The following is a 14,157-nucleotide window of genomic DNA, read 5'->3' as shown; positions in this document are numbered from 1 at the left end:
CACAAATGTTTTCCAGGTTTCTTTCCACAGTTTTTAATTTTAAGATTCTGTGCAATTTTCCAGATGTATTTATTGATTGCTTTTTCCAAAGCTGAACCCTTATTATTTCCTGCCTATACTGAGACATAAGCCCTTGTTATTTTAAATATCTCATTGTTCTCGCTGATTTTAAGATAAGCTCCTGGTGACTAGGTTCTGTTTATTCAACATCTACAAGTCAGATCATGAGGAACCTTTACTAAAAAAAAAAGTTTGCACTGAAGGCTCTCCTCTTTCAATGCCCATGCTGAAAGTAATGGTGGTTGGTGGGTTCCTGAGAAAACTCTGAATTGTGAGAATAAATTATCAGAATGTTTTGCTGCTGCTTGGGTGATCCCAGCCAACCAGGAATCACACAATGAACAGGCTGACAACACTGTAGATAGAATGGCAAAGACACTACAAAGCCAACCAGATTGGACTAGACATTACCAAGCATAAATAATTCAGAGACAATTGAGAACAAGGGCAATGCTTTTTGGACAGGTCTCGTGGAAGATCCCAGTCAATTGGGACTGAAACTACACAATGTGATGTAGCTAATTACTTTCTTCCTATTGCAATCACCAAAAGAAAAATGCCTGAAGTGATTTTCAATGATACAAAAATACTAATATTCATAAGGAATGGGGCTTTGGGGCGAAATGATACTATCAGATAGAGCTTGTACTTGCCTACTATAACAGCACTCATTTGCAGTGCTGTGATATTCTTAAGAGAAACTTGCATCCTTGGGATATCTCAAAGCTATTTGAAGATTTAGATCAATGTGAAAAACGCTCATGGAGGCCTTCAGATGAGAATGCAGCTGACTTGCCAGAACAACTAACAGACCTGTAGCCAAAATTATTGTGGAATTCCATTGGCCCATGATTCCAAGCAAAGGAAGTCTGGGTACACTGCCCAATATTGCCTATAGTTTTCTTTTCTGAAATTCCAAAATAGAGTCTATGGGACTTTTGCTGGTATCCAGAACACCCAGCAAGTATTCTGTTTTAATTTTCACCCCTATTCCAGCGGTGGATAACCTGTTCTACAGGTGAAGAACCAAACAAATCTAAATGGTACTGAATTGAAGCCATACTCGCAACGGAGCAATTGGAAGCACAATCTAAGGCTCAAAGTTGCTTCTCTGTAGCCATGGCTACATCTGTCCTATACCTGACATCACATGAAATCAGGTGAGTGGAGAAAACAACCTCATGGGTCAAATTAGAAACCCTCGATGGTCTCAAACAGTCAACAGGTCAGATGTTCTTCATCCATGTTCTATTATCTATTGTTTGTACAACAACCAAAGAAACAAAGATAAAATGGTTGGGTTAAGTAAGCGATGAGAGAGCATCTGTAACAATACATAAAGAGAGGAATTAGATCAGGCTAATTTCATACACATACCATTTCTAGAAGGGCATTTGGAAAGGACTGGAAAGGGGATTAAAAAGAAAGAGATGAAGATTTAACAACTTCAACACTCGTTTAACTGAGAAGAGAAGATATCAATCAAGTTCTATCACACTAGTGACAGAGAAGTTTCTAAGCTTATTTTCACTTATCCCAAGATAGAAATCACTTGACTTTAAAGCTCAATTTAACCTCCTCTTCAAAGTATGCACAGCAACAGAATTTCAGACTTTTGCCTTTGCGAAGACTCTCTGCTCATGCCCACACTGATATCCTGGCTCCTAAGGGAGCAGGTGGAAAGAGTCAGTGTTGCTGGCACCATGGCCCTTGTTCAGTTAAGAAAAAAAGTCATTAGTTATTGACGAGGGCTTTAAACAGGTGATATTCATTCTCCATATGCTCAGGAAAGTGCCATCAGTATCCATATGATTATGACTATAGGAAAGCTATACTTAATGTACTAGCACTACCAAATAATGCTAGTGCCACAAGAAATCTCCTCTGGTTTGAAACATTTATTTGCCCTGAATTTACTCAATGGCATTAGGTAAGATGGATGAAGGGTGGTATACAAATAAATAAAATAAAATATCCTAGAAATAACACTATACTCAGCACTGCCTTGTGCTTGTAGTCTTTCTGCAAGCAATATACTTTTCCACTACTGTATTTTTTTGCATTTTAGTGTATTAAGACAAACATGATGTATTGTTCTCCTATGCACCAAACTGCAGCAACTTCCCTTTGTGTAGTTTCCTACTTCAGCGCATATTTTTGTTCCCTGAAGTTAACATTTATATCACTTATGAACTCTGCTATGACTTTATATTCTTTTAAGAATTTAAAAAAACAAAAACAAAAAACCAGAAATGGTTTCCTCTTGCAATATCCACAAATACCACCATAAAATTTGATTGTAAAAGAGGTGATGGTTTGTATCCCCAAGTCATAACTGGTCTGTAGGCCAATAGTAGCAGTAAAATATTGATATGAAGCAATAGCTTTGTAAAATATTTCCCAAGAGACAGTATTTCTGAGATGGTAATATAAAACACAACCAAAGTGTAGGATTCCCCCACCCCCACCCCACTTCCCATGTCCATGCTACAATTTGTTTTCATTGGAAATACCAATAATTGAGATGCTGGTCTGCAGTATTTGGTTGTCAAAATATCACCTATAGAATATGATGACATTTTGACTCTTCAAAGGAATATGTGGTTTTAAAATTACTCTTGAGGAGCTGTCATTCCTTTCTTTCCATCCACCGTCATAAGCTCACAAGCCTGCAAATTTATCACCTGCTTGTGTTGCAGCCTCAAACACAGTATAAGTGAAATGTAAATCTACAAATGATGGGTGCAATCCAGCTAAAGTCAAGCATTTTGAAACCCTATTTGGTTTCCATTAGAAAGTTAAGTACATCCCCCAGTCTTGTGAGAATTTCAAGGACTTATGCCATGCAGTACTGTTTAATTTATAAATGTGAGATGCTAGGATTCAACCTTACCAGGAAATCATGCCAACGTCCTGTACAGAATACCATGGCATTCCATACATATTTATATACATTATATCATTTATGTGGCAAGAAACTCCTAAAGTCTATAACCACAATGGTTTGAGTATAATATGTATTATTCTGTTTCATTATATGATGCCAAATGATACAATCTGCCACAAATGTTTGCAAAAGCAAACTAAGGGCTTATCCACACTTCCCCTTCCTTTGTGCATTCCAGGCACAGCCTGCACATTAAAGCTTCAGGTCCAAGTGCTCTTTTTTGTTTTAAGCTCCAGAGATGTCCCTATCAAAACCCGCTCTTTAAAACAGAATTGGAGCAATCTGCAAACTGTGGAAAACCCGAATTGCTGTTTGTTGCACTTCAGCTTTAAAGAGAGGATTTCCACACCCCGGGGCAAAAACCTTGCCCAACAAAAAACCTGAAGGGCTGTTGCATCCAGACATTACTGTGTCAGGACTGGAGGTCACCAAACCAGATGCCTGAGTTCTTGGCCAGCTCTCAGACGAGCAGAAAATATGGTAAGCTAGGCAGATATTTCAGAGCTGCTGAAGTGATCAGCTACCTGCATGTTTATTCGTTACTACTGTATGTATTTTTGTGCTTTTCTACTGCAAACCACCCTGTGATTCCTGCATGGAGTATAGAAATTTAGTAAATAATAATATAATAAATGTCAGACTACTCCAAAAGAGAAGGAAGCACATGGAAGAACCTGTCCAGATCAAGGCCTTATCAAGAGCCAGGAAGAGGTGGAGCCTCCAGCTCTTGTATAAGCTCCCAGTGTGACCTAGTTTATTGCTGAAGCAACAGCTCTCTTCCCAAGTTTCAGCCTTCCTGAACTGCAGAAATGGACATTAATCATCATGAGAACAAAGGCTTAGCTGAAACAGTCGATCTTTTATTCAACAGCATCAGTTATGGAGCAAGAACTTTCTGACCGTAAGACCTGTTCAGCATTGGAACGGTCTCCCTTGGGAGGTTGTGGACTCTAGTTCATTGGAGGTTTTTAAGCAGAGATTGGATGGCCATCTGTCATGGATGCTTTAGTTGAGATTCCTGCATTGCAAGGGGTTGGACTAGAAGACCCTCGGGGTCCCTTCCAACTCTACAATTCTATGATTCTAAGTTCTGGCCAACAGAGAGGAAAAACCAGCTTCCTACTGGGCTCCAATGCTGCTGAATAGGCATGGAGGTGATGAGTATCTTTGCCTTCACACTGAATAGTACCTGTAGAGGGATAAGAAAGAAATAGGAATAATAGTGAGTAATGGCTAGCAGCTGCAAAAAAATAAAATAAAAAAATACTTTTATTGAGGGGTGTATGAATAAGTGAGAGAGGGTGCTATCATCCAGCTCAGCCTCTGCCAACCTGTGACCCTCCAGATGTTGTTGGACTAGATCATTCCAGACCATTGCCCATGCTGCTTGGGCTCATGGGAGTTTTATCTGGAGGACCCCAGGCTGAAGAAGGTTGATTAAGGGCTTTCTGCTCCAACACATTGCAATCTAGTTTTCCATTGGCAGTCCTTTATATGGGTGTTTCATAAGCTGGGAGAGATAGTGGGTGGAAGCCATTAGAAGGCTTTCATCAGCAGAACAGAAAGGGAAGGCTTTTTCAGCTATTCCCTCTCTCTCCTGCACTTTCTAAATCTTATCCAAGAGGTCCCCAAACCCTCTGCAGCAGATTGGAGAGGGCATGGGAAAATAGCCAAGAATGAATTCCTTCCTCATTCTGCTGACAGAGGATTTCTATCAGTGACACAACACCATTTAACTCAACCTCAATTTGACCAAGACAATAATCATCCATTAAATAATGGTTTTGGCAATGGATGCCTATTTCTTTTGCTTCATGTTCCTTGACTCCAATTCTGCAAAGAGAAACATGTTTTTGGCCAGCAGTGGCAACAGTGGAAAACAGAGAGCTTTGCATTCGCTGAGTTGACTGTGCTTCCCATTGCCTTCACTGGTACATGCTGGAATCTTATTTGAATTCAGGAGGTTGCTGACCCCATTATTGAAAACTGTGTTTTCTGCATAGCTTACCCTGTTCAGTGAGAGAAGACTGCATACTTAATGCACACTTTAGTAACTCCGCTCTGAATTCTCTTTGTTTGGGGCATTTGGGGGCAGGGATGGAGGAGGTGTAGATGTCACAAACTGAAGCATGGATTCCCCCATCTGATAATTTTTCCTGTCTTGCTTACCTCTGTGAAGTGCTTTATCCTTGCAGAAGTGCAGCTGAGATCCCTGGTGGGTGCTGAGGTCAGAAGTCCTGTGGCAGGAAGCCTGTAAGGATTCTGAGATGATGTGTTATTCAGCTGCCCAGCTTTTGTTTTTTATTCTCCCTGGTGACTGGTTGGCGGGCTGTTTGTGCAAAGTGCTCCTTCATCAAGGTTATACCGGACAGGCATAAAGGCAGAGTGCCCTCATGTCACAGATCTTGAAATATGTGAGCAATGGAGCTGTGGTCTCTGGCTGCAGCTTCTGTACTTCTGGTAGTGTGCTGTGGAATTGGCTCCCGAGTTAACTGGAATTCTCCACTGTGGTAGGAGTTGCAAGGAAGGGATGGAGCCATCTGATTCCACAGGAGTGTTTTCACTTGCAACTTTTCTTAGAGGTGTAAAATTAGGCCATTGCTAGGAGCATAGGATCCCTACAACTGCTACTCCTTCGCCCCCAATGACAACCATTTTTATCCACTGCACTGCAATAGCCTCATGATGGCAAAAGGACGTTGCTGTACTAGTGTTTGGATTGGTCTTTCACAAGCAGAAATGCTGTGTTCTGCTGGTGCACAAGGTTTGGGTGTGATTAAATCCTGTTCAACAAGTGAATGCTGTGGCATAAGATTGTTCTATCATCTCTATCTATCTATCTCTATCTATCTATCATCTATCTATCTATCTATCATCTATCTGTTTCCGCTGTTGTCAAGTTTTCAAAATTTTAATTCCTGACATCTCTGCTTTATTGTGTTGAATTATGTTTATGAATGGAGGGAATTTTGCTGTACAAATTTTTCACTGTGGTAGGCTGATATTTATTATTGCTAATGTTTTGTTCTATTGTTTCATATTTTTTCTTCCGTTAATGTATATTATTTCATTTCATTTGCTAACTAGCATTGGCAAGGTGGTATATAAAAAACACAGAAATAACAATGGCTGTGTGAATTAGTACAGAAACTGTTTTGATGAGGTAAATTGGGCGATTTCAAATACTGGACAAGGAAATTCTTAAAGCTTTTTGACACAATTTTTGGATAAAGCATTTGCATTAAATAAGCTCAAATGCCATTCATTCACAATGTATCCTCAGCATAAAAATGAAGGGATAGGGGGTGGGGAAGTACGTACAGAGAAACCTAATCCTTTTCAAGAAACAAAAAAACCATATCATTTAAAGACTTTGGCAAAAATTCCACAGTACTGTTTTGCTTTTTCACTGACAGCAGTTTAACAGAAACAGGAGATTTCATGGAAAATATTATAGTTTGAAATACATATACCATTTTATTGTACCAAAATAGTGAAAAACTAAACAAAAGCCTAAATCCAGAACTACAATTCAATGGTTTTAATTATTTATTGTAAAGTTGCTTTGCTTTAAAGGGACAGTTGTCAGGGAAACAGTATAACAAAAAAGATTCAAGATGAAAATGGACACTGAAGTTTCCTTTACATGTTCACATTTCATTCTCTATATGTGTTGAACAGATATAGGAAACACTCCATAAAAACAAGACTAGGAAAGAAACAATGGTCAGTGGAAGAATTAAGTTTCTGCTCTACCATCCTCTTGCCCTGTTTTCAACAAATAATAGCACATGAATTTGTCTTGTATCAGTTGGTCTATCTCACACAGTACCATCAGGGAAGAGGGAAGGAAGGTTGTGGTCCAGAACTGCAATCAATGCAAAATTATTGTTCATTTATTATTTTTATTCCTGTCATTGGATTTTGGTTCCTACTCCCACCCCTCAAATACCTGGAGCCACTAGACAGGTATTTCTCCAGGCTTTCTCCATAGCCTTACAAACACTTAATTTGCTCCCTGTAAGGCTGAATGTGGGGTTGAGGGCATTTCTGCAGCCCTATATCATAATATTCATTTTGGATACAACTAGGGGCAGAGGGAGAGAGACATAGAGACTGAGACACAGGAAGAAGAGAACTCAGTTACCCTAGCCCATGGGTAGGCAAACTAAGGCCTGGGGGCCAGATCCGGCTCAATCACCTTCTAAATCCAGCCTGCGGACGGCCCGGGAATCAGCGTGTTTTTACATGAGTAGAATGTGTCCTTTTATTTAAAATGCATCTCTGGGTATTTGTGCGGCATAGGAATTTATTCATTTTTTTTTCAAAATATAGTCCAGCCCCCCACAAGGTCTGAAGGACAGTGGACCGGCCCCCTGCTGAAAACGTTTGCTGACCCCTGCCCCAGCCCCTTTTAAAAGCTGGATAAATATATGCTCCCTTGTAGAATATGGTGAGCACACTTAAACTACAATGAATGCATGACATCAATTGCATGATATATGAAACTGATTAGCAGATGTGATAAACTCCTATATTTTGATGTAGACCAGTCACACCATCCAGAACAGATGCAGGGAACATTTATATGGTCTTTTAAATATGCTTGTGGGAGGGGGTTGCTGCTTTGTTTTTGTTTTATTATATATTTTGTGCTCTCATTTTGAATTTTTACATTGTTAACTGTCTTGCGATCTTCAACTGAAGGGCAGTCTACAAATTTAAAGAAGAAGAAGAGGAGGAGGAGGAGGTGGAGAATTTCCACTGGCATTGGAATGGTTGTGTTACTAGCGTAGGTACTAGCAAGGTAAAGGATCCCTGACAGCTAAGTCCAGTCAAAGGCGACTGTGGGGTGTGGCACTCGTCTTGCTCCAGGCTGAGGAAGCCAGCGTTTCTCCACAGACAACTTTCCAGGTCATGTGGCCAGCATGACTAAACCATTTCTGGTGCAACAGAATGCTGTGACAGAAGCCAGAGTGCACAGAAACGTTGTTGACCTTCCCGCCGCAGTGGTACCTATCTATGTATCTATTTGCACTGGCATGCTTTCGAACTGCTAGTTTGGCAGAAGCTGGGACAGGGCAATGGGAGCTCACCCCATTGCATGGATTCCTATGTTCATTAGAATACTTCTGTTAAGGTTAGAGAACGCCCGTTGTGTGAAAGAACCAACATGTTCCTTTTATTTGTTTGTTTTAAAGAAAAGAAAAACCCAAAGTAGGCATGGATAGTTAACAAATACATATCCTTTCTCAAAGAGAATCATACAAGTGTTTAAATGGTAATAATTAAAAACCTGAACTCAAGGGCCTCCACTATGTCATCATAGTGGACTAACATTTGCCCTCTATGTGAGCCACACAACATTACTGAACCCAATGGAATGCACAAGTCCCGCTAAGTGCTTGAATGTGGCTACAGTTCTCAAAATTTATTAGCTGGTGAAGGAAACTCTGCTAGCCAAAGCCATGTTTCAAGAAAGTTGTTAACGTGAGTCAAACCTCATACGAGAACTTCAGTTTTATTTTAACAAAAGCCTGATGTGGTTTTGATCACTGCCTGCTACTCCTCCATTCTCCTTCTGGTAACCCCTCAACACCCCCCTCCCCTGCCCTGTAACTTCCATACAATTTATTCCCCAGTGCTTTTCTTTTACATGTCTGACCCAGGACGTTCTCTCTCTTTTTGGATGAATTCACATTTATTTAATTATGCTCCAAGTTGGGCTATTCTTAAACAAAGCAGACATCAGTCCCGGGCTTGCATATAATTAATCAAAGTGGCCAATGTTATCCTAAGTAACTGAAGGCTTCCTGGATTACAGCAGCATTATTAGCATGTGATTAATAAGCAGTTAATGCAAACCAGCTCCCGCAACACATTTGTTAAGATATTTTATCTAACTTCAAAGTTCTGTGACAAAGTTCCAAGCCATAGTTAAGAGACCTGCTTTATTTAGTAATACATTGTTAAAAGCACCATCTGGTCAAACAGCTGATAGAACTCAAGCATATGGGGGCCCCCAGTTGTTTCTTCTGGGAAATATATGTGGCCTACTGTATTGTGCAGTGATAGCAATTTTAAACTAACCAGACCAAACCTGCAATATCAGTTTTGTTCCATGTGGTCCATAGCTATTGCAATAAAGGAAGATGATGGTGATGAGACTAAAATTACAAGTAATAAGCTAATAGCAAACTCAGGGGCTGACTTACTGCAACTTTGTAGCCAATGCAGGGTTACCGAGAAGCAAGAGGAGAGGAAACTTGCAAGGAAACCCACCCCCCCACCACAAAAAGATCCATTTCCCACAAAGCAGCCCTTGCCCCAAATAGGGAAGACTGAGCACACTTAGAGGCCACAGCGTTTGTTGGAGGCCAGAGGTGAGCAGAATGGGAAGGAACATCATGAAAGAAGGCACAGCTGTCTGGCATACTCAACAGGAACAATATGCACTGCTACATTTTGCTGTAAGTTCTGCTAGTATGCATAATAATTTAAAATTAACACTTACTTGAGGACCAGGTTGACCCTGCAAAGGAAAGGAAAGGAGTTAGAAAAGGTCTAAACTTGGTTTCCTCCCCACCCCTCCCCCCAGACCCACAAGTCATTGAGCATCAGGTGAAATGCAGCCTCTATAAATACAAAAACTCTGCAGCTGAAAGCTCATAGCCTAAAGACACTTGGTTAGAATGCCAATTAGTGAATTAGTTAAAAGCAACAGATCCGTAATGGGAGTGACAGAATTATTTGAAGAAGGAATTTCATTTAAGAAGCTTCTTAAGTTCTTACAGCGTCTAGTTAGTTAGGTACAAGCCAGAAGCAAATTTGGTGTATAATGTGAGATGAAGAAGCTGTGCAATTTTATTTTCAAAATGGGCTGCTAATGACTTATATAAAATTAATGTGTCCAACAGACAAAGTTGGAAGAAAAACAGCCATTTCCAACTACTTGTGATTCTCACTGCATGCATGCTACAATCCTTAAACCACAATACTCCTGAGATAGGGTCACTAGCTAAGAATGGATTTTGGTAAGACTGCTTGAAAGGAGGCCCTAAATGAAGAATCCGATAAATACAGGGTTGGATCCAGAAACTGGTGAGAACTGACTTCCCTGCTTTTCTCCACCATACAGCAGCCTCCCCACTGAAAATGCTCTACTGAGTGTCAAGTGGGAGAATGGACTGTGCCAAACGGGGCAAGCTTTTTTTGTGCCATATGTGGAAGGAGAAAGAGTGGGGGTACTTGAAAGTCAAGTGAAGGCACCTTCAATGAGAAGTCACAGAGAGAGAGAGAAATAAAAAGCTGCACTCCATCACTTGGCCTGCAGAGGAATGGATTTGTCAGCCAGCAGATCTCCTTTCCCACCCCAAAGCATAAAGCTAACTCTGCTAGATTTTTAAACAGCCCCACTACCTCTTCAATTGTACCCATAGGATACCGCAATATTTAAAACTTGCAAAACTGCTCATAGAATGTCAACCCATCCTCAAATGACTCCATACTGTTTATGTATGTATTTATACATACATGCCTGTTTGCATTCAAGGCCTGTAATGAGGATACATTTCAGTGTTCTGCATTGCAGACTTTTCCTGCTGGAGAACTTTGTGTTGTTCATAATGAACTAGAATTATTAAACTTTTTTTTAAAGGAACTTACAATAAAAGAAACTGTGTATTATGTTACACACACACACACACAAAATGGAAAAACATCTATAACAGTTGAATCAGATACCCTACTACGTAATTTGGTCTCGCATTCTTATATAAAGCAGCCCCTTTCCATTTCAAACATACTTTCATTACACACTCCCTATTTCATCCATAATGCTCATGTTAGTTTACTTAAGACAGCTGTATCCCTTAATTCTACATACCATTCTCTTAATTTAGGTATCTGTGGAGTCCTCCAATATCTGACATAAATTAAATCTGGCTGTTTTAATCAGGGCTGTTCCAAGACATTTTTGCTGCCTGAGGCAACAAGATGGCAGCCTCCACCATTCCATGTACAAAAACCAACAACTGGTTAATGGAAGTAGTCTTCCATGGCACCTGAGGGCTAGCTTAGGGAGTAAAATATGATCTGCATGGGTCAAATAGCTCTGTATGCCCTCTACCCCTTTGCTGCCTGCAGGGCTGCCTCACTTATCTACGGTCATATGGAACAAAGCCCCTTTTAATCACTATCAATATTGTTACCAGTAATACTATGGTTTCTAACCCCAATCTTCCAAAATATTATTTTTTGCTTTCTGAATTTGCCTCCAGAAATTTCTTGTGTAACTACAGAACCACCAACAATGGATTCTTTTATCAAACTGAATTCCCACTACTGTGGGTATTGTTTTAATTCATGAATTGTTGCAGCCTTAATTCTTACTGGGAGTCCAATTTCATTTACCAATTGAAATTTCTTTAAACTAAAACTGACTTCTGAAAGTCCCGCTGGGTTTTTACTGTCTTGCACAGAATCACAAACTGCTGGCCACACATTTTGATAACTGTGAGACAGGGACAAAAACCAGCTTCTGGTCTCGGACTTATAGTGCTGCACCAGGACAAAATGGCAGCTTTGCCAAGTAAGATGAATTAGGCAGACACAAAGATGCAGAAGTTTAAATTCTATAGTTGCACAAAATAGTAGCCCTTCGTCTTTTACAGCTCATTATATGGTTGCTATATTATTTAATAAGTGACAGTAAAATCCAAATTTAGCAAAGTGCAATGTTCTGTTTTAAGACATTTCCATTGCTTAAGAGACAGAGAGACGAGGAGATGGAAGAGGGGTGTCTTTTGCATGCACACATGCAGGTAGAAACACACAATCAATTTTAGATCATTTTTAAAAACTGATAGTTAATTTTCATTACTTTCATATATGTTCTATTAATTTTCTCAGGCCAAAGAATTACATGAAAGCATACTGCTCTATACTTTCTTGCACCATGATATCCCTCAAAAACATACACATTGCAACCCCAGCCGAGAGAGAAGTTATATATGCCCAGTGCTACAAAAAGATGCCTGGATTTCCACACCATAGATTATTAAAATATATACCGGTAAATGTTTCCATTAGGAAAGGTGGGAGGGAGAGGGAGGGAGGGAGAGAGAGAGAGAGAGAATTTTGTAAGAGCTCAGAAGGCATTTTGCTGAGACCAGAATATAGCTATTGTTATAAGTTTAGAGGGGGAGTAGGCTGAAAGACAAGGCTCTTCTAATGCCTACCCCCAACCTTTCTAATTCCTGGATCCAGCATGGATTCAATTGCTGGAATAGCTAGGCAAGCCTGGTAATGGCCCGCTAAGTATGGGTTGTTAAGGTGACAAAGGGAGTGGCTCTGTGCCACAGGGCAAATGGGTGGGCGTCCCATATGTCTCTTCGAAAGACAGAAGGCTAGAGTTGAAAGTTGAGTTATGTGAGCTAGAAGGGAGAAGAAAAAGTTGTGAGCTTGGAAGTGAGAGGGAGTTGGAGCAATGTTTGAAGAAGCTATGGAAGAAGCAAGACCCCTTTGGGGTACTGATGCTATTAACCCCTCCGCTGCAGGCTCAGGTTGTATATTTGTGTGAATAAGCCATATATCATAAAGACACAACAGTCTCTGCTGTGCCTCATTCCAAAAGGAAACACTGGTTAAGTGTCTAGGACACTCAGAGATTGGGGTGGCATGCAACACTATGAAACAGTTGCAATGAACAGAGAGCAGAGAGCATCCCATGGCTAGTTTGGATATGAAAAACCCTTTCTTCGGTTCAGAATACATGGAATATGGTAAGATATTTTCAAGTCAATACTGCTATACGTGGCACATAGCTGCAAAAATTGTGCAGTCATTTTATTAAAAATAGCATAACAGACTTATTGTAAGTGGACACTACAGTATTGGACATATTTCCTGTTCCTGGAATACAAATCATCATAAGATCAAATAATTATTTTCCTCTGTTAGTCTTCTACTAATAAAAATATTTGATCTTCTGGTAAGTTGTCAAATGGGAAACATTCTAGGAATCCAGGCATATCATCATTCTCTCAATTCCTGATGCGCTACATAGCCAAAATGGCACCATCCACACAGAAGTGGGAGGTATCAAGAAGCAATATTTCATGTTAGAAATGTGGTGAATATCCAGTTTACCCTGGTAGATCTAGCACTGCAAGTCTGAGCAGTACTCATGGCATCCACTAAGAGGGCTGCAGCTATCTGACAGGCAATATTCTAAGTTATTAATATTGCCACTTTTGTGGACTATAGCAGCCCATTTACCCATAACTCAAAGGATGAAGGTTTGAAAATAGGATTGCAATCTGATTAATGGGGGAGAACGTTAAATGCACCTTTGGTGTCAGTACATCTCTCTGAAGTGTTCTTTAGAAAGTGTCCCCCCCCCCCCCCGCACAACAGGCTCCATAAATTTTCATTGATTCCCATCACATGGTGAATAACAAAAAATTCAACCAAATAAGGGGAAATCACTTGTAGAGCTTCAGTAATTATTTTGCCTTTTACTGATATAATAAATTCTACACAGAAGGACCCAGTCCCACAAACATTCTGGCACTGAATAACTCCATTTACTAGACTTTTAACATGTGGCTGAATATTGAATTCCTTGAGGAAGAAAGCCTTTGACTAACTGAATATATATAAAATTCCAGTTCCTATATCATATAGCACCTATAGGAAACAAATACAATAATTTGCCATGTAATTGACTATTTGAGGTTGCGTGCATCTCATAATGGATAACTCCAAGTTAGGGGCTGTAGCAGAGATGGAAAAACTTTGGACCTCCAGATGTTGTATGAAACCTGCAGCCCAGGCAATGATCAGAGGTGGTGGGAATTACAGTTTAACAACATCTGAAGTGCCACTGGTTTCCAAAGATTTAGGATCCAAGGCCAGGGAGCAGCAATATACCGAAGCCTGTTTATTGGTATCTATTATGAACTGCATTTTGAATAAAAGGTGGTGTTTCAATTTAACATACAGTAATAATAATAATAAAATATTATTTATTTATGTTTATTTTATTTGTTAGATTAATATACCACCCTTCATCTCTGAGCAGTTCACAGGATAAAAGACAAGTAAATAGTTAAAACAAAAACATCAAAACAATAACCACCCCCATAAAC

At 39.9% G+C, this 14,157-nt stretch overlaps 1 protein-coding gene across 1 annotated transcript in view; it reads right to left on the bottom strand.

The window, feature by feature from the left end:
• Window positions 1-14,157, bottom strand: part of COL25A1 (collagen type XXV alpha 1 chain) — a 294,893-nt gene that overhangs the window by 123,829 nt on the left and 156,907 nt on the right. The window contains exon 5 of the mRNA XM_083571406.1: window positions 9,522-9,539. Coding sequence (XP_083427532.1) covers window positions 9,522-9,539 — 18 coding nt within the window. The remainder of the gene's footprint in view (window positions 1-9,521; window positions 9,540-14,157) is intronic.

This window comes from Podarcis filfolensis, assembly GCF_964270895.1.
Source record: "Podarcis filfolensis genome assembly, chromosome: 9".
Lineage (NCBI taxonomy): Eukaryota > Metazoa > Chordata > Lepidosauria > Squamata > Lacertidae > Podarcis > Podarcis filfolensis.
Note: the sequence above shows the minus strand (reverse complement) of the source record. Positions and strands in the feature narration are given on the sequence as shown.